General features: G+C 34.6%; 1 protein-coding gene across 6 annotated transcripts in view; it reads left to right on the top strand.

Annotated features, from left to right (window-relative positions):
- Positions 1-20,491, top strand: part of PPP3CB (protein phosphatase 3 catalytic subunit beta) — a 51,650-nt gene that overhangs the window by 24,984 nt on the left and 6,175 nt on the right. For 3 of the 6 annotated variants that reach the window (XM_040624610.1, XM_040624611.1, XM_040624608.1), the window contains 4 exons: positions 534-659; positions 11,299-11,376; positions 17,950-18,034; positions 18,771-18,868. In XM_040624610.1, the coding sequence (XP_040480544.1) occupies positions 534-659; positions 11,299-11,376; positions 17,950-18,034; positions 18,771-18,868 (387 nt within the window). Of the gene's footprint in view, positions 1-533; positions 660-11,298; positions 11,377-17,949; positions 18,035-18,770; positions 19,805-20,491 lie in introns of those variants that run through there. The other 3 variants (XM_008696046.2, XM_008696048.2, XM_040624609.1) reach the window with 2 other exon arrangements.

Here is a 20,491-nt window from a genome sequence, read left to right on the forward strand (position 1 = left end):
TTTAGTAGTTTCACTTGATTTCCCATATTAAATGAAATAAATACATTCATACAGTCGTAAAGAACTGCTTTTTTTCTGAGTTTGTTTTTGTTTTTTGCTTCATTACCATCAGCTATCCTTTTCAGGTTGTCTGTAACTAAAAAGATCTTCTTAAATTCCTCCAATTTGTATGAACTTTTAAACCTAGAAAATTGCTCATTGCCATTCTGTGTTTCCTCTAAAAATTGAGTTTTCACAATTTTGGATATAGTAAAAGTGCATGTTCCTCATTGAATTATAAAGTAAAACAAACATTCTAGAAATCTAGAAATTTCAATAATAATTATAGATCTGACTATGCTCTACATAAAAGTCTGTTAAAAACAAAAATGTGTTATTACTAAAAATTAGTTCCTATCTCCCTCTACTAGTCCTCATTCAACTCACACCTTGATTCCCCACCCCTTTAAAACAGTATTTTTTTGCTTTTATGTGTTTTAGAGTTTTGGAGCTAAAGACAAATTGTTACATTCACATTCAAACTTATCTTACAGCTGCTGTATTAAAGTATGAAAATAATGTGATGAATATTCGACAGTTTAACTGTTCTCCACATCCTTACTGGTTGCCCAATTTTATGGATGTCTTCACATGGTCTTTACCATTTGTTGGAGAAAAAGGTATGATTTTTTTTTAATGTTTTATTACTGTCACATTTACTCCAGTTTACTATTGGAGGCAAATACTTGCCAAAGGAAACTGAAGTCTAGTTTCACTGTGGGTTCAGCTCTACTTGTGTCAGTGGGTGTGGATATGAGAGCCTCAAAGATATTTTGGTTAGCTGTTTATAGCCCCCGTGTGAGGGTGTCTGGGGGACTGGGAGAAGACTTATAAATAGCCTGATGTTGTCTTCAGCTGTTGGGTTTTCTCTCTGTTTTTCTTTAGCTTAAATCTTCTATGAAGGAATGGAGGGATAGCTTTGGTTTGGGATGGACACTTTTGCACATTTTAACACCACTTTTGGGTGATGTCAGAGTAATTTATGGGAGAATTTAATAGCCCTAGTTTTGGGCAGTGTTAGTCACAGCGGTTCTATACTCTGAGAAAAATGATAAAGAGAAGTTCAGGTTCAAACCTAATATTTCTTCTCCTTTATAAAAAATATGTATACAAATTTAGTGGTAATGCTTTCTGATAATTTCCAATAATAATAATATTAGTATATACTTAATAGGCTTTTTAAGAGAACATAAATGCTATTTAAGAAATTTTGGTGTTTTTTCCTAGTTGTATAGAATTCTTAGGATTTCCTTACTTCATCACATTCTTTTCCATTTTAGTGTTAATTTTTCCACAAGGCAATGCCTCAGTTTCCGTATGTGGAAAATAAGAGTATGAGAATACAGACATGATTGTAAAACATCTTGTTCTATATCCCTCTCAATTTTTTCCCACCTCTTCTATGTTACAAAATGTTCCTTTCTGTTTGGGATATGTTATTTCTGTCAATGCAATTTTGGGTTTTAAAATACAGAGTTAATACTTAAATTGTGTACGTTAAACAGATTTTTTAAGATTGACTTTGGCCTTCATCATTTACTCAGTAGGTCAACATTAAGTTAATATGGAGATAGAATTACCCACTGTAGCATTCGAGAAGGGGGCCAGTAAAGGGCTTAGGTGCAAGGGATGCATTACACTTATAACCTTCTATCTTTGGTATATGAGAAATAGTTCAATCATAGCATCATTGGGCTAAAGGGAATTTAAGAATTCATCTTGCTCATTCTCCTGCCTTCAGGCTAGACTGCAACTCAACTGTTTTAATGTAATATAAGTGGGGTGGGGGGTGGAAAGAAAGGGGAGGATAAGGAGGAAAACGGACATTTCATAGTTTCTAATTTGATTCACTAATGCCTCCACAATAAGGAAATATTTCATTATTACTAGTCTAAATATCTGTGCTATGAGTGTTTAAACAAGGAAAGAAATAGAGATAATGGCTTTTCTCAACTAATGCATCTATCAAAAATCAGGACACCATAGAATTTTAGAACTAATAGTGAACTTAATAATCATGTAGTCTGACTCCTTTTGAGAGATGAGAAAATTTAATCTAGTTTCTGTGGATCTTTCATAAGTGAAGATGGAGAATCAGTAGGTTTCTATCTGTTCCTGCATTTGAAGTCTGCTACCAAGTAATCTATTGTTCTTTTGTTTGCCTCTCTAAATCATCTTATAAGATGAGGAAGTATTCAAACCTTTTGACCAGTTTTGTTTTTTTTCTATGGATTGTCTCCAAATTATTCATGTCTTTCTAAAAATGTGAAGCTCATATTTGAACATTATACGCAAATAGAATCCTAACCAGTGTTGAGCACAGTAAGATTTTTTTCAAACTCTTTGCATATTTTTCCATTTTAATACCTGTTAGCTGTTTAGATAGCTTAACTACTTGATTATAATGAAAATTTCCTTTTGTTGTGAATAGCTGCAAGTAACATCTCATTTGTTCTACTTTGAAAAAGCCAGTTTGACTCTGATAGTCTCTGAGAAGCAACTACCCTAAGCCCGAGGCTTCCTCTCAGGCTGATTTAATCCTAAAGTTAGATGAAATCTGTGGTTTTAACCTTTTAGGGGCTTTGCATTTTTTTTTTTTAAGATTTACTTATTTGAGAGAAAGTGTGCGTGCACGAGGGTGCACGTGCATGAGTTCGGGGAGGGGCAGAGGGAGAGAATCCTCAAGCAGACTGCTGAGTGTGGAGCCTGTTGTGGGGCTGGATCTCATAACCCTGAGATCATGACCTGAGCTGAAATGAAGAGCTGGATGCTTAACTTAACCGACTGAGTCACCCAGGAGCACCTGGGGCTTTTTATTTATTTATTTTTTTTTTTAAAGATTTTATTTATTTGACAGAGAGACAGCCAGTGAGAGAGGGAACACAAGCAGGGGGAGTGGGAGAGGAAGAAGCAGGCTCCCAGTGGAGGAGCCTGATGCGGGGCTTGATCCCAGAACGCAGGGATCACGCCCTGAGCAGAAGACAGACGCTTAACGACTGCGCTACCCAGGCGCCCCTGGGGCTTTTTATTTCTTAAAAAAATCCTATGTTGGAAAATTTCCAACATATAGAAAGGCAGAGTGAATAATATGATAAATTGCTGTGTACCAATTACTCAGCTTCAACAATTATCAAATCATGGCCAATGTTGTGTCATTTATATCTCCATCCACTACTCCCCACCCCACATTTTAATTATTTTGGGTCATATTTCAGCTATTTCTTTTGTAGCTATAAATATTTTAGAATGAATCTCTAAAAGGTAAGGACTCTTTCTTATTGTTAAAGTAACTACACAAAAACTTTTATTAATTTCTTAACACATACTCTTTTGAGAATCTGATGAAAGTTATGGACTTTTGCCCCAGAAAAATTCATGTACAAGTATATGTACATTTGTACATAAACATAACATTTTCAGGATGCTTGTAGATCTGAAGTGATTTGGTAACTCCCCTCAGCTTTACTGGCCCCAATTTAAGAACTCTGTTCTAGAGGGTCCAAAATAGTGTGATCTTCCATAGAAGGTCATACATGTAAGATTTATTCATTTAGTAGATTTTTTTTGGAAAACCTATTTTATTCAAGTTACTAAAGATACAAAAACACAAGTAAGATATAGGTCTTTGCAGATTAATAGAAGACTTAAGATACAAAAATAATGATAACAAAATGTAATATTAGGTAAGAGCTCCTAGAGAAACATAGTTTTATAAGAATTGAGAGGAGGGGTAGATTATATTTGTCGGAGGGATCAAAGTAGCATTTGAACCAAGTCTTGAAGAATGGTGGAATTGGAATTGTGCTGGTAGATATGGGCAAGAGAATTCGAGGTAAGAGAACTTACTAAGCCTGAGTCAGAAAGCAAGGGAGCGTAAGACCACTAACAAATGTTGAGGAGTTCAGATTGATTTACAGTTAAGATGTATGAAGGACAGTAGTAGAAAAAGAATGAAAAGTTAAGTTAGGGATAGATCATAAGGATCTTGATCACCACACAAAGAATTTGGAACTTTGATAAATGGTGGGAAGCAACTGAAACAGAATATGACCATGATAGTAATTTAGAAAAATTGGTGAAATGGACTGGAAGAAAGAGTAGAAACTGGGAGACCTGTTATGAAGCTCCATCCATAATCAAGTGGAAATATAATGAAGCCCTGGTAGCATTAGAAATAGAGAGCAGGGGAGAACTAAAGAGGTAAAATCTGTAAGACTTAACAAGATTGCATGTTGCAGGGGAGGGAATGGTTGAAGATGACTTGGGTATTTTTAGTCTGGTGATGATATTGCCATTAACACTCTCTGATGAAAACCTGTTATTTTAGCAACCCCTCACTCCAGTTGTAGCTGCCCTTGATCTTCATTGGGATTGCTTGGCCTTTGACCATGTCATTTTCTTCTTAGATCCCTCCTCGCCTCTCGTCCTAACTCACCTTCAAACTCCTTTCTCACTTTTTTTTTTCTATTTCGTTTATCTTACAAATCTTAGCCCCAGTAAATGCAACCATTCATTTTCTCCATTCTCATAGCCAGGGTGTAGAGCATTGCTAGAGATATTTATACAGCCTTATGAAGTAGTACCACCCTTTGATTGCTGGCATTGGCTGGGCTCTCATAGTACCCAAAAATTCTTTGTGTCACTAGTCTTCTTCCTTTTCTCTTAGGATATATTCTCAATTCAATTTTTTTCTCTTAAACATTCTTTTTGTAGCCACTTCCCTCACTCTCAGAGGAAACATATACCACTAGTGGGAACTTTCTCTATTTATTATTCCCCTGCTTTATAAACTGCACTCATCTTGAATTCTTGTCTTGTTGAAGAGGTGACCCTTCTATCCAGGGCTAGTCCTCTAACTTGTTGGATTCCATTGTGCTTCTACTTTTTCAGGAAACTTGCTTCATCTGTAGATCTTCTGTATCTTCAAACTCTATTAAGTTCTTTTATAAATTGTTCAAGTCCATCTGATCTTTATTTTAAAGATAAATAACATTTTCCCTATTTGTTATCTTTCCTTGGCTACTACTATGCTATTACTCTCTTGCCTTTCCTTCAGAGGATGAAAAGTACTATATGCTTAAAAGCTACTGTTTATTATTCACAAATGACTTCTGATAGCTTTGAAGATAAACCTTAACCTGTCGCACAAGGTCTTTGGACCTTCCCTGGTTTCTCTTCAGCCTCATTTCTTTTCTTCTTGTCTTAGTCTCTGTGTTCTAGCTATAACACAGCGTAACCGATTCCTGAATATGTTATGCTCAATTAAGTTTCATACCTTCGTATTTTGTCTTTTTTCATAACAGTTTTACTGAGATATACTTTACATCCCATATAGTTAACCTATTTAACTCCTACAGTTCAGTGGTTTTTAGTATATTCGTGGAGTTGTGTGATTTGTCATTTTTGAAACATTTTCATCATCCTCCCCAAGAAACACTGTGTCCGTTAAGAGTCACTCCCCATTTCCTCCTTTCTCTCCTTGCTGGCCCTGGGTAACCATTAATCCATTTTCTACCTCCACAGATTTGCCTAATCTGGACATTTCATGTAAATGAAGTCATATAATTTGTGATCTTTTGTGACTAACATCTTTCTATAATGTTTTCAAGGTTTATCCATGTTGTGACATGAATTAGTACTTCATTCCTTTTTGTGACCAAATAGTAATCTATTGTATGGATATACCACTTTTTAAAAAAAAATTATTTTGGGTGGGGAAGGTAAAGAAAAGTTTAATTCCAATGTAGTTAATATACAGTGTTACATTAGTTTCAGATGCACAATTTGGTGATTCAACAATTCCATATAGTATTCAGTGCTCATCAAGATAAGTGTACTCTTAATCGCCTTCACCTATTTTACCCATCCCCCCAGCTACCTTCTGTCTGGTAACCATTAGTTTATTTTCGATAGTTAAGAGTCTGTGTTTTGGTTTTTCTCTCTCTTTTTTTCCTTTGTTCATTTGTTTTGTTTCTTAAACGCCACATAAGGGCGTGATCATATGATATTTGTCTTTCTCTGATTGGCTTATTTCGCTTAGCATTAGAGTCTCTAGATCCATCCATGTTGTTGCAAATGGCAAAATGTCATTCTTTTTTATAACTGAATAATATCCATTGTACATATTTGTGTGTGTGTGTTTATACTTATTTATACATTCATCTGTCGGGGGACACTTGGGCTGCTTCCATAATTTGGCTGTTGTAAATAATGTTGCTATAAACATGGGTTGCATGTATCCCTTTGTATTAGTGTTTTTGCATTTTGGTGGTAAATACTCAGTAGAGTAAGGTAGTTCTATTTTTAACTTTTTGAGGAACCTCCATACTGTCTTCCACAGTGGCCGCACCAATTTGCATTCCCACCGACAGTACAAGAGGGTTCCTTTTTCTCTGCATCCTCACCAACACGTGTTGTTTCTTGTGTTTTGATTTTAGCTCTTCTGACCGTTATGAGGTAGTATCTTCTGTAGTTTTGATTTGCATTTCCCTGATCATGAGTGATGTTGAGCATCTTTTCATGTGTCTGTTGGCCATCTGGATGTCTTCTTTGGAGAAATGTTTGTTTATGTCTTCTGCCCATTTTTTAATTGGATTATTTGGGGGTATTTTCGGTGTTGAATTGTATAAGTTCTTTATGTATTTTGGATACTAGCCCTTTATCAGATATGTCATTTGCAATATCTTCTCCCATTCAGTAGGTTGCATCTCATTGTGGATTTGATTTGCATTTCCCTAATGATGAGTGATATTGTTTACCACATTTTGTTTATCCATTTATTAGCAGCAAGACATTTGATTGTTTCCACTTTTTAACTATTATGAATAATGCTAAAATAAATATTCATGTACAAGTTTTTGTATGAACATATGTGTTTTTTTCCTTAGGTATAGAATTGGGAGTCACATGGTAACTCTATGTTTAACCTTTTGAGAATCTGCCAAACTGTTCTTCAGAGCAGCTGTATAGTCCCACCAGCAGTGTATAATGGTTCATATTCTTTTTTCATATTCTTGCCAACATTGTTATTGTGTATTTTTTTTATTATAACCATCATATTGGATATGAAGTTGTATCTCATTATGGTTTTGATTTGCATTTCCCTAATGAATAATGCTGTTGAGTATATTTTTATGTGCTTATTGGCCATTTGCTTATCTTCTTTGAAGAGATGTTTATTTAAATCCCATGTTCATTAGAAAAATTTTTTTTAATTGAAGTATAGTTGACATACAATAATATACTAGTTTCAGGTGTGCAACATAGTGATTTGACAATTATGAACACTATTAAATGCTTATTCTTGATTATATTCCCTATGCTGTACTTTTCATCCCTGTTATGTATTTTCTTTTATAACTGGCAGTTTGTACCTCTTAATCCTTTTCACCTATTTTGCCTATTCCCCATCCCCTCTCTGTCAGGCATGAGTTTGTTCTTTGTATTTATGAGTCTATTTCTGTTTTTTGTTTGCTTTGTTTTTTAGATTCTATGCATAAGTGAAATAACATAGCATTCGTCTTTTTCTGTCTGACTTATTTCAGTTAGCATAATATCCCCTACATCCATCCATGTTGTTGCAAATGGCAAGATTTCATTTTTTTTTTTATGGCTGAGTAATATTTCACTGTGTATACATACCACATTTTCTTTATCCATTCATCTATCAGAAGACACTTAGGTTGTTTCCATAACTTGGCTATTTTAAATAATGCTGCAATAAACATAGGAGTGCATATATATTTTTGCATTAGTGTTTTTGTTTTCTTCAGGCAAGTCCTCAGAAGTAGAATTACTGGATCATATGGTATTTCTGTTTTATTTTTTTGAGGAACCTCCATACTGTTTTCCATAGTGGCTGTAATAGTTTGCATTCCTACCAATAGTGCATGAGAGTTTCCTTTTCTCTACATTTTCGCCAATACTTGTTTCTTATCTTTTTGATACAAGCCTTTCTGACTAGTGTGAGGTAATATCTCATTGTGGTTTCGATTTGCATTTCCCTGATGGTTAGTGATGTTGAACATCTTTTCATGTGTCTATTGGCCATCTGTATGTCTTCTTTGAAAAAATATTTATTCAAGTCCTCTGCCCATTTTTTAATGGGAATGTTTGGGTTTTCTGGTGTTGAGTTGTACGAGTTCTTTATATATTTTGGATATTAACCCCTCTTGGATATATCATTTACAAATACCTTCTCCCATTCAGTAGGTTGCCTTTTCATTTTGTTGATGGTTTCCTTCACTGTGCAAAAGCTTTTTAGTTTGATACAGTCACAACTGTTTATTTTTGCTTTTGTTTCTGTTGCCTGAGGAGAGAACCAGAAAAATATTGCTAAGGCCAATCTCTAAGAGTTCGCTGCCTGTTTTCGTTGAGTTTTATGGTTTCAGGTCTTACTTTTAGGTCTTTAATCCATTTTGAGTTTATTTTTGTGTATGGTTTAAGAAAGAGGTCCAGTTTCTTTTTTTTTTTTTTTTTTTGCGTGTAGCTATCCAGTTTTCCCAACATCATTTATTGAAGAGACAGTCTTCTCTATTATGTATTCTTGTCTCCTTTGTTATAGATTAATTGACAGTATAAGCATGGGTTTATTTCTGGGCTTTCTGTGCTGTTTCATTGGTCTCTATGTCTTTTTTGTGCCAGTACCATACTGTTTGATTGGCATAGCCTTGAAGTATATTGGCCATTTGCTTATCTTCTTTGAAGAAACGTTCATTTAAATCTTGTGTTCATTTTTAAAGTGGTTTTCTTTTTATCACTGTGTTGTAAGAGTTCCTTGTATATTCTAGATGTCAGTTCTTTATGAGATATATCATTTGTAAATATTTTCTCCTGTTCTTTGAGTTGTCTTTTCACTTTCTTGATGGTGTCCTTTGAAGCACAAGAGTTTTAAATTTTGATGAATTCCTGTTTATTTTTTTGTTGTTGCTTGTGTTTTGGGGGTCATGTTTAAGAAACTGTTGTCTAATCCAAACTAATGATTTTCATCTGTGATATCTTCTAAGACTTTTATAGTTTTAGCTTTTATATTTAGGACTTTGATCGTTTTCGTTTGTTTGTTTTAGTTTTTGAGGAAGAGAGAGACGGGGGCGGGGGGGGGGGGAGGGGCAGATGAGAGGGAGAGAGAGAATCCCAAGCAGGCTCCACACCCAGTGCAGAGCCTGATACAGGGCTCAATTTCACAACCCTGAGATCCTGACCTGAGCTAATCTGAAATCAAGAGTCAGATACTTAACTGACTGAGTCACCAAGGTGCTCTGCGTTTTGATCCATTTTGAGTTAATTTTTGTATATTGTGTATAGTGGGGGTCCAGCTTTATTCTTTTGCATGTGAATATTCAGTTGTCCCAGCACCATTTGTTGAAAAGACTGTTCTTTCCCACACTGAATTATTTTGGTTCCTTGTCAAAAATCAATTGACCTTAAATGTGAGGTTTTTATTTCTGGACTCTTAGTTCTGTTCCATTGATCTAAAATGACTACTTCATACTTTTTCTAACTTATGACTAGAATGCCTTATCTGCCCTTTCCACCTGACAAACTCCTATTGCATGATTCCTCTACCAGAAGCCTTTCTTTCCCCTGCAGGTCTTTTGTATAACTCTGCATATTTACAGCATAGGGCTCGTCACTTTACTGCGGTATGTATGTGCATATATATATATTTATATATATCTCCTTTAGTAGTTGGTAGACTTCCAGAGGGTAGAGACTGGACCTTTTATATCTGATTCCCCGAGCTTTAGCACAGTGCCTGGCATGTGGTGTGCTATTAATATATTTATAGGAGGAATAATAGGAGCAGTATTGAATTTTGTTTTGGATGTGTTCATTTCTAGGTATCATTAGGACATCCAGGGGCTGATATTTAATAGAGATTTTTATTTATTAATTGAAACTTGCTTATACCTTTCTTTTTAAAATTACTCATTTGTCAAATATTTATTGGATGCCTGTTGTGTACCGATCGCTGTACTAGACTCTGAGGTATAATAGTAAACAAAACTTCACCCTGCATTTATGAAGCTTTCATTCTAATAGGAGAAATAGACAATATAAAATAGTTTAAGATGGTTGGCAGTAAAACCATCAGGGAAATCAGAGACTGAAGGAGAGGTCAAGACTGATGATAGAGACCTTGGAATCATCTTCACGAAGGTGATACTTGAAACGGTATAGTTATAGATGGAATCACCAAGAGATTGAGCATATAAAACCACCAAGAGATTGTGCAGAGAGAGCCTTGAGAATATCTAAATTTAGGGGGGAAATAGTCTGAAATGTAGGAAAACCAAAAGAATAGAACCCTGCAATCTAAGGGAAAAGAGAAGGGAGAAATACGTAGAATGGTAAAGGAGTAAGCCTAAGGAAGAACCATGGGTTCAGGTTGTTAGTCATTCGTAATCTTAAGAATTAAGTTTTACGGGACCTGCTAGAGTCAGTTTTTTAAAAATTGAACCCTGGGGGCTTCTGGGTGGCTTAGTTAGTTAAGCATCTGACTCTTGATTTCAGCTAGGTCATGATCCCAGGGTTGTGAGATCTGAGCCCCATATCGGCTCCACGCCAAGAGTGGAGCCTGCTTAGGATTCTCTCTCTCCTCCTCCCTCTCTCCCTCCCCACTCACGCTCTCTCTCTTAAAAAAAAAAATTCTGGGACTTTTTTGAAACAGTGAAATTGTGCTGTGAGTTTTTTCTTACTGTCTAAGGAAACACAGTATCCATAAATGAAGAATTTAAATATATACATTTAGATGTTATTCATCTCTGGGGGACTTTTTTTTTTTTTTTCCCTGAGAGACCTGAAAACTTATTCTTTACAGAATTTCTCTCAGACTTGTAATCCACTGAATTTCTTTCATTTTGAAAACCTTGTGTTTGTTTGTTTTTTAAGATTTTATTTATTTGAGAGAGAGAGAGCATGTGCAAACAGAGGGAAGGGCAGAGAGGGAGGGAGAGGAAGAGAGAAAGAATCCCAAGTGGACTCCATGCTGTGCTCGGAGCCCAACTCAAGGCTCAGTCTCAAGACCTGAGGTCATGACCTGAGCCGAAACAGAGTTGGACGCTTAACCGACTTGAGTCACCCAGGGGCCCCAAACCTTGGTATTTTTTAGTTTCTTCATTCTTGCTATCAGAATGTATATCTTCGTGGGTTAAAAATCATTTGACCGTTATATGAACAATTGGTGTGTATACATATAGACAGTTGAATTTGGTCCGCTAACATGTAAATGTTCTTTTTTCTTTTTTCATTTTTGAATAGTGACAGAAATGTTGGTAAATGTTCTGAGTATTTGCTCTGATGATGAACTGATGACTGAAGGTGAAGACCAGTTTGATGGTATGATTATTCATTTTACTATTTTTTATTGTGAAATGGTATCTTTTAATTGCCCAGCTTCAATACATATTCTTTCGCAAAATGTAGTCATTGTTCTCAAATGGCTATGCCATTTGATAAGGGTCAAGACACTTTTTCAGAATCTGCTTATTTTAAGATATTTTTTAGCAATTTTGCTTTTTTTCTATTGGTATGGGGAAGATGGATTTTGGGAAAAGGGAAATTTGGAAGAACAGATGGAAAGGAAAATTGAAAATACTAAAGAATGTGGTTCTTCATGAATATGGACACTGCTTAAAGGGAGGATAAAAATGCTTTTTGTTTCATTGGTACAGCCTTCTAGGTGCATCAGAAACATACTTGAACCCCCAATGTTGTTGTCACTGTTTTTTCCCAAAAACTAAAGTATGCTGTTCCCAACTTATAAGTGGTTGTGTTCTAAGAGACCCCTTACTGTTTTAGTTTGGTTTTCAGAAGCATCTTTTCCGTAGAAACAAGGTTAGATATGGCTGTTTGTTCTTATGTAAGCCAACCAGCCTATGTACTGATGTGCATTTATAGTGTAATTTAATACCATAAAAACAAAACTCCTTTTATTTTTATGTCTTGAAGTTTTTATTAAAACTTTTTAAATTTAAATATTTTTAAAAATTTAAGTCACTGAGAAACAAAAATGTAAACAACTTAAAACTGAGAACTTCGTTGCAGCATTCTTTTCATAGTTGTAATCAGTATATAATTGTTTCCATATATTAAACATGGTCTGTATATTGGTACAACTTAATAGCTATGTATTTCTAAGTATATTAATATACCAGTATTTTCATAGTTACTCTCATGTTGTTTGGCATTTGGGTTGCTTTCAGTTATCCTTATCATGAAGAGCATGCAATACATATGTTTGTACAATAGTTTTTTCCTTGGGATAAATTTCTTGAAGAGAATTACAGAGTTAAATATATGTTTTAGCTTCGTTATTTTAGCTATGAACTGCCAGATTACTTCGCAGAAGAATTGGACCAATGTGAAGTACTTTTAGCGATGAATCCATTGACCTCTTTCTCCACAGGCCCACCTCATTGGGTTTTGGTCATTTTTACTTATTTTGCTTGTTGGCTACAAATTAGTGAATTACGCTTGGTTTAATTTACATTTCTTTGATTTTCTAATGATTTTTTATTTAAAAAAATTACTATTTTTTAAAGTGTATAAACTGTATATCTCATTTGACTACTTTTTAAGTACAGTCCGAGTAAAAACTACTTAGCAATTTCTCTGCTTACAAACAGGTTTAATTCTTAAACATTGTTGTAAACCCATTTGTTAAAAGTACAAAGTGGCCATGTAGAAGTGTCTGCTATTGCCATCTGTTGGTGGCAAGCAGAGATGTGCTTTTACTCTGGCTCATAGTTTTGTTAACCGAAATAAATGATATCCGTTTGTTTTTGGTTTGGATAATAGGCTTTAATGAGTAATATTTATTTTTTATTTTAATTCTCCTTTTGTTTGTGTAGAAGTTTTAACTCTACCATATTTCATTATATTTGTCTTTTACATAAAATTTTTAAGTAGTTACAATTAAATATTTTTTCCCTATTCTGCCACCTTTTCCCTTTTCTCTTGTTAAACTAGGTCTGGGTTCAGATTCTAGTTTCTTATAGTGGCTGTATGACCTCAGGCAAATTACTTAGTTTCTCTGAGTCTCAGTTTTTTTATCTTCAAAATGAAGATAATAGTATCTATTTCATAATCTTACAGGTATTGATATAATGACTGAAATAATTTTGGTTCATAGTTCACTAATTTCTTCAGATAACGTTTTCTATTGTATGTCAAATTCTGTGAAATATCAAGTAGCAGTTTTAATTGGTATCTCATTAAATCCATATCTGCATCTAGGAAGTTTTAATACTTAGTTTTCTAAACTAAGATCAGGATCTCTTGCTCTATATAATTAGTTAATTTACAATAATTACTGCATTTAATATATTTAATGTACAGTTATTCCATTTAAAATCACATAGTTTTTCCTCTGAAAAAATCTGTTATTATCAACGTAAATTAATACTGTAGTATTTTATATCCTTATATTATTACAACTGGTATCTCTTAACATATTTTCTGTGTATAAGGTATATATTATATATTTGTGGGTTTATCTTATGACAACTTGGATCAGCAGAATTATTTCCTATGATAATTTTTATTTTGTTTTCCTTAACTTTTAAAAATGTCATTTGCATAAGGCTGATATTGTTATTTTTCTACATTTTACCTTTATTTCTTTTTCTTTTTAACAAATTTGTATCAATATTCATAGTGTTTTTTTAAAATAGTATTTTAAATAGGATTGGTGATAGGTAATGCTTTAGTTCTCTTATAAAAAAAATTTTCCTTGTTAAGTCTATTACAGTTGGTTTAGTACTTATGACTTATATGAGGAGAGACACTGAATCATTTTGGGGATTCAACCAGGAATATGTGTAAAATTTATTATATTCCAAATGAGATTTTATGTATCTAATCAACATTTTCCTCTCCACGATAAATTATGTTTATTTATCCACTTGTTATATCATTCTTGCACTCCAGAGAATTAAGTTCTATCATTAAAGAGGTGGTGTAGTTTAGTGAAAAGGATCAGTGGTCTAGGTATCTTTGCGTTATCATTATGCTAGCTGTGTAATCTTGGGGAAGTTACTTAACTTCCCAGGATCTTCTCATCCATGGATTGAAGGATAGAAAGGAAATAATTTTAAAAATTGGTAAGTTGTCATTTATGACAGTTTTATATGTGAAAATACACTGAGTTCCAGCTTTGAATACTAGAAATAGATCTCCTTTCACTGCCAGCATAGCAGGTGTAATTACTCCTCATTTCTTCACCCTTCCATACCAAGTGTTAGGAGTAGAGACTCCAAGAAAATTTTAAGAATATGAATCTGGGAGTTTGTATGGAGGAATGAGAATTGTTTGGGGGAGACCACTGAAGAATGGAGGAAATGGGAGGAGATTAGGATAGATACTAAGATGGGATAGGGAAAAGAGCTGCTGGAACTGGTTTATTTCCCTTCCTTAGTCACATTCCCATACTTCTTTCCCTTAACTCTGTACATCTTTTCTCCTTTCCTTTCACCATGATAGTATGCCTTTCGTCCTCTCCTTCCCCTTTTCCTATTCAGCAGTGGAACCATCCGATGAGCTGGGCATGGGGAGAAAGCTGACTTAGGAAGAAAACTTGGTGGCATGGGGATTGCTGTGGAGGCAAAATAAGAGTTTAGCTTCTCTGCGGGGAAAGGGAGAGAGCAGGAATGGAGATATCCCAGTGGCAGGAAGGAAAGAATAGTTTTTGCATATTTAAGGCTGTGATAAGGAATAAGACTCTCTTCTTAAGTGATGATCTTTGGTATTCTTCATTGTTTAATATATATGTGGATTTATTTTTAAAGGCAAAAATTTGCATAAACATTGCATGTATAAGTGCACATAGCATTCCTTTTGGAGGTATTATTTAATCATTAAACAGAATTTCTGAACACTGATTCTGTGATATTTAGAATGCATACTATTTCTTTCAGATATTTATCTTTTGTCTTGAGTTTGGTAAAGGAAATACATAATCCACATGTGTAACAGTTTTACTAAACAAAAACTTTGCATTTCCTGTAATGGAATCATGTATCTCTGCATTAGAATGGAAGATACGGAAAGCTCAAATGAAACATTTCTGCTGCCTACTCTTAGAGCTGTTACTTGCTTTGAAACAATCTGTTGCTATTTCTGCAAAAGATGTCCCTCAAGCTCCCAGACTGGATTGGGAACAGAAAGCACATACTGTTGATCCTGAGTATGTGCAAAAGTTCTACAATTCAGATTCAAGAAATTATGTGTTCTTGTTATTATGGAGTGTGGGAGGCTTAGCCTTTCCGTTATTCGAAGTGGGTAAGATTGTCCACTGAGGTAGTTTATAAAGTTACCTACATTTCTCTATATATACTATAGATTTTGCAGATCTTGGTGTCCTTAAAGAACCACATGAGCTTGTATATCATTTGTGTCATTACCCTTCACTTAACATACTCCCATGGGTGACACATTTCCTCAGGGGTATCAATATAAATGTGCGATTGTTGTTTGCACAGTCTTTTATCAGTCTTATGTGTTTTCACGTGTTTTTTTTCTGTCCCTAATTTGTCTACTTTCATCAAATATTATAGTCATTCTGTCCATAATTTCTTCTGAACACATATCTTTTAAAAAATCTTTCCTTTAGAGTTCTACCCAGTGGCATCCCTCTTTTATTCACCAGATCCTACAGTACTACATTTTTCAAATTCAAATATGAGGGCCTTCATTTTTCTCCCTTTCTTTCTACATTCATTCTTCAATACCACTGCCAAGTTAAATCTCTATCTTTTTATTTGTCTCAACCACCTTTTCTCCATCATTCACTTCCTTTTTTCTGGACTCTCCATCTGAAGAACGGCTCATATATGGCAATAAAAAAGGTACAGACCAGACAGAGTAACATTGTTTTGAAATATGACTTCATAAGTTATCCTCATGTCCATGTAAGTTAGCACATTTATTGAGTGCTATTCATGCAGAGTCCTTTTGGGCCTTGTGCAAATTTAGTGTAAGTGCTATCTGAGAATTTGATGTTTTTAGAAGTCATATTCCAAGATATCTGTCTTTCTGTGCATGGAAATATTTTTCCCTCTTTTTCATTCCTCTTGTTTTAAAATTTCATTCTTTTGCTTATTTGTAATGTTTTGTACTTTTCCCTGCATGATTAGGGGTGTTTGATTGTCTGTCTTATTCCCCAGAGTAATTTTACTGTGGACATTTACTTTAATATTATGCATGATGTGTTTGTAGACTGATTTAAAATCCTGATTTGTATAGTGTTTTTATATTCCATTGATTTTTTTAAAATTGGAAATCAGTATAGTTTACATATTATTCAGTTTTACAGATTTATAAATTAAGGCTGAAAACATGAATGTACCTCATTGCAGCCATCCTCTCCCATCCCCATACTCCTCTCCCCCAGTCTAGCTTTAAAATTCTGTCAGTTTTAAAACAATGTTTATGTTAATTCATTCAAAGAAATCAGACCTTATGTCCTTGGACAAAACAGTTAATAAACTTAGTTTGTCTCTAAAATGAGGAGATTAAACTTTGCAATATTCCTAATGTCTCTCCATATTCTAATGTTCTATGATTCTGAGACTTTTAGTAATTTTTTTGGCATCTTAAAAATAGCTGTGTAGTACCATAGTACCTACGCACTTTTGAACTTGGCAAAAGCTGTAGCTTCAGTGCTCATAATCGTACCCTTTAGAGCATCATAAACGTGGCCATGGAGCCTATTTTCTCTAAAGTATGTCTTTTGTTTTCATCTTTGAAATTGGATTTCTTTTCTGTTTCCATGCAGTAAGGTCCAGTCATTATCTTAGTTTTAATTATATGGTATTTGTGGGCTGCTTGAATTTTAAATGAGATGCTGCTCTAGCCCAGAAGACTTGCGGTTTCAGACCTCTGTATATCCACGGCCCCTTTTAGTCTAGTCTCTTTAGCCTTTCCTTAACTTTCTCCTCAACTGTGGTGCTTCTATATGTGTTTTCATCATGCTGAAGCACAGCTCTAAGGAGCCACACTCTTGAGTCCAGAGTGATTCTAGTTGCTATATATGAGATAACAGGACTGAGATTGTTGTTGTTCTTTCTGGCGGCCAAGGGAAGGAAGATACAACTTTCGAGTTTTTCTTCAGCTGAAGATCAAGTTATTTTGATATATTCTCTTCTGTATCAGTGATAGTACAGCTAACCCTTTAGAGAGGAAACATGAGTGATCCTTTAGCTGTGTTTTTTAGGGAATCTTTTCTCATTGTTCACTGTCCTTGTGTCATACTCACCTAGGGATGTAAGAGCTTGTATATATTTGCATGACCTTGAGGACATTTAGTCCATGAGGTTAAGATATGCATTATTGTCGATATGCTGGTATGGTCCTCAGTTCAGCGTCGTCTGCAAAGTAGTTATTTCATACCATTGTTTTCAAACCCACTTAGAAGAAGGAACTTACTCTGTGGTAGTAAGATAGGATATTTCCAGCCTGCATGTCAGAGGCTTTTATAATAGTAAAACAGAAGCCTATACAGAGTTATTACCAATTCTTTGTCTGTTAGTCTGCATGCATAGGCCCTCATGAGAATTAAACAAAAACTAGGATTGTTAGCATTTTTTTTTTTTTTGTCCTCTGGTTTATGTATAAGTTGGGTTCTAGTTTCTTTCCCATTGCTGTTTTAATGATTAGCAGTAGTGTGAGAGTCATAATGTTTGTGGATTACTTTTCATTTGTATCTGTATCAGATCCCAGTATTAGACCAGTGCTGAGCTAAACCTTGAAGGAATGAGAGGCTTTCTGGCATGAGTTCACCTAGTCTCCTCCATGTGAGCTGGTGGCAGAGGGTTTGGTGTTGGTTAAGATGAGCGTGGTATAGGTTAATAGAATGGTACAAGTGTGGATGCCCTAAACTTGAGTCTTTTTTTCTATTTATTCCATTGAAAGTAGGTTCAGCTGCAGCCCGGAAAGAAATCATAAGAAACAAAATTCGAGCAATTGGCAAGATGGCACGGGTCTTCTCTGTTCTCAGGTAATGATATATTTTCCTGATTATTTGCTTTACAGAAATTCTTTTATTGTACTTTGCTGTAAGCAGTGTCCTGTTTGACACCTAAAAGCAATTTAGTAGCATTCTTCCTATAAAGAAGTTAGTTGTACATTTACATATTGAAGAAGGGAATACAAGTCCCTTTGAAACTAGGGTTTTTGACCCTTGCGATTATTACTGCTCACTTTGAATATGTGTTACCCTTCTGTGATGAAAGTACTAGTTCTACATCTTGAAAATTAGAGCAGGATAAGAAGGAAAGGGTACCTTTTAGAGTATTCCTGATGAACTTGCTCATCCATATAGGAAGTTCCTTTTGTTGGAGTCACAGATTATCTCTTCTTAGGGTTAATTCAGGAAGACTAGGTTTAAAGGTGCATGTAAATGGGTCAGTCCTTAAAAATTTGTTTGCAAAACTGGTTATATCAGACATTTGAACTTTACAGCATAGAAAATACCATATTTTCTCAATTGTATGATTCTCATTGATGATAAATCTCATCATATATTTAATAAAGCTTTTCAGGAAAAAATATATGCCTCAGTTGTAAGGCATACCCTCTGATCTGAAACATTTTCAAAATATGGAAGAATGTCTTATCTTGGAATTGAGAAATGTTATAAATTATATACATGGCCTACCTCTGGGCCCCATCTCCTCCTTTAAACTAAGTACTTGTTGGAAGTCTCTCATGTTTGTTATATCTCTTTGCTATAGGGAGGAGAGTGAAAGCGTGCTGACACTCAAGGGCCTGACTCCCACAGGGATGTTGCCTAGTGGAGTGTTGGCTGGAGGACGGCAGACCCTGCAAAGTGGTAATGATGTTATGCAACTTGCTGTGCCTCAGATGGACTGGGGCACACCTCACTCTTTTGCTAACAATACACATAATGCATGCAGGGAATTCCTTCTGCTTTTTAGTTCCTGTCTCAGCAGCTGACACAGGCAGAATACTATATGATAGGTAGTATCTGGTTAATAACCTGACCAAGGCAGAAAATTCATAGAATGGGTAGTCCTTTCAATCGAAAATAATGGTCAGTCTCAGCTTTCAATGAAATGATATGGGAGCAGCTCATATCATAATGTCTTAAATATTTATTTTTTTGTCTAATGCACCCTTTTCTTTTAAAAGTCCCAGTTTCAGAATGTGACTCAAGGATATCCATATTACTAAAATGGAAATGTAATTCCAAGTTTCTTATTTTTTATTTTTTTAATTTGTGTAATTGTATTAGACTATGCTTATATTTTCAGATACTTAATTTTAGAATTAACAATCTGCTTGGGCCCCAAAACATTACTTATGCACTTCACTTGCCAAAAGATTTGTGCAAGGTTTTGTACTCTGGTAAATGATGCCAAAGTTTGTTTTCTGTGGTGTTTGTCAAATGTTCTATGTATAATTGACTGTCTGTAACATGCTGTTTTCTTCCTCTGCAGATGTAGCTGCTTTCCTAAATCTGTCTGTCTTTCTTTAGGTTAGCTGTATGTCTGTAAAAGTATGTTAAATTAAATTACTCTATCAGACGCTTGTCTGTCTTTTGATGTAGAAGCAACTTTGTAGCACCTTGTTTTGAGGTTTGCTGCATTTGTTGCTGTACTTTGTGCATTCTGAACATGAATGTAACATTAGATATTAAGTCATTGTTATAAGGGGTTGAATTTAAATCCTGTAAGTCAAAATTGAAAGGGTGTTATTAAGTGTGCCTTTATTTTGCATGAAAATAAAAAGAATTATACGTAAAGCATTCCTGTAATCTGGCTCATTGAATATTTTATATTAAAAAAACCTTACTTTTTTGGCGTAAATATTTGTGTAAATACTGGGTTAACTTTTTGAAAGCCCATTACAGATTAAATAGAAGAGAATGATGTGAATGTTTTAGAGTATACACAATAACTCAAAGTCTAGATTTCTTTCCCTTGTGGCTGGAAAGCAAAAAATGTGATATGGAATAGCTTTAATTTATATGTTTTATTGTAGCCACTTTTGACAGCCCTCCAAGGGTCACTGCTCTGTTAAACAGCAGCAACAGATCTGATGTTTTCCTTAGTCATGGCTAACTTTCTTCCTGGTGTTGTAATTAGTGAGTTTTTTAAAGCAAAAAATAAATAATTTAAATTTTTGAATAAATTTAAAGTAGATTGACTTTTCACAGTCTCATTTCACTTAGTCTCATAATAAATGCCTAAATAAATAAGCAAATTTTTCCTGTAGACAAATAATTTCTACTTGTAGCCTGTACATGTTCTATTTTATATGTTAGTGTGTTGTCTGCTACCACCACTGGTATATGTGAGAAGAAGAGCTATGTTTTAAAATGATAGTTTCGAATTTTCACTCTAAATGAAGTGTCCTTTTTTTTTATTAAAAGAAAAACTGCTTTGATTTTCTTTATATTCCTTGCTCCCCATTTTTCTTATTATCAACACTA

Source organism: Ursus maritimus, unplaced genomic scaffold, assembly GCF_017311325.1.
Source record: "Ursus maritimus isolate PB19 unplaced genomic scaffold, ASM1731132v1 scaffold_7, whole genome shotgun sequence".
Classification (NCBI taxonomy): Eukaryota; Metazoa; Chordata; class Mammalia; order Carnivora; family Ursidae; genus Ursus; species Ursus maritimus.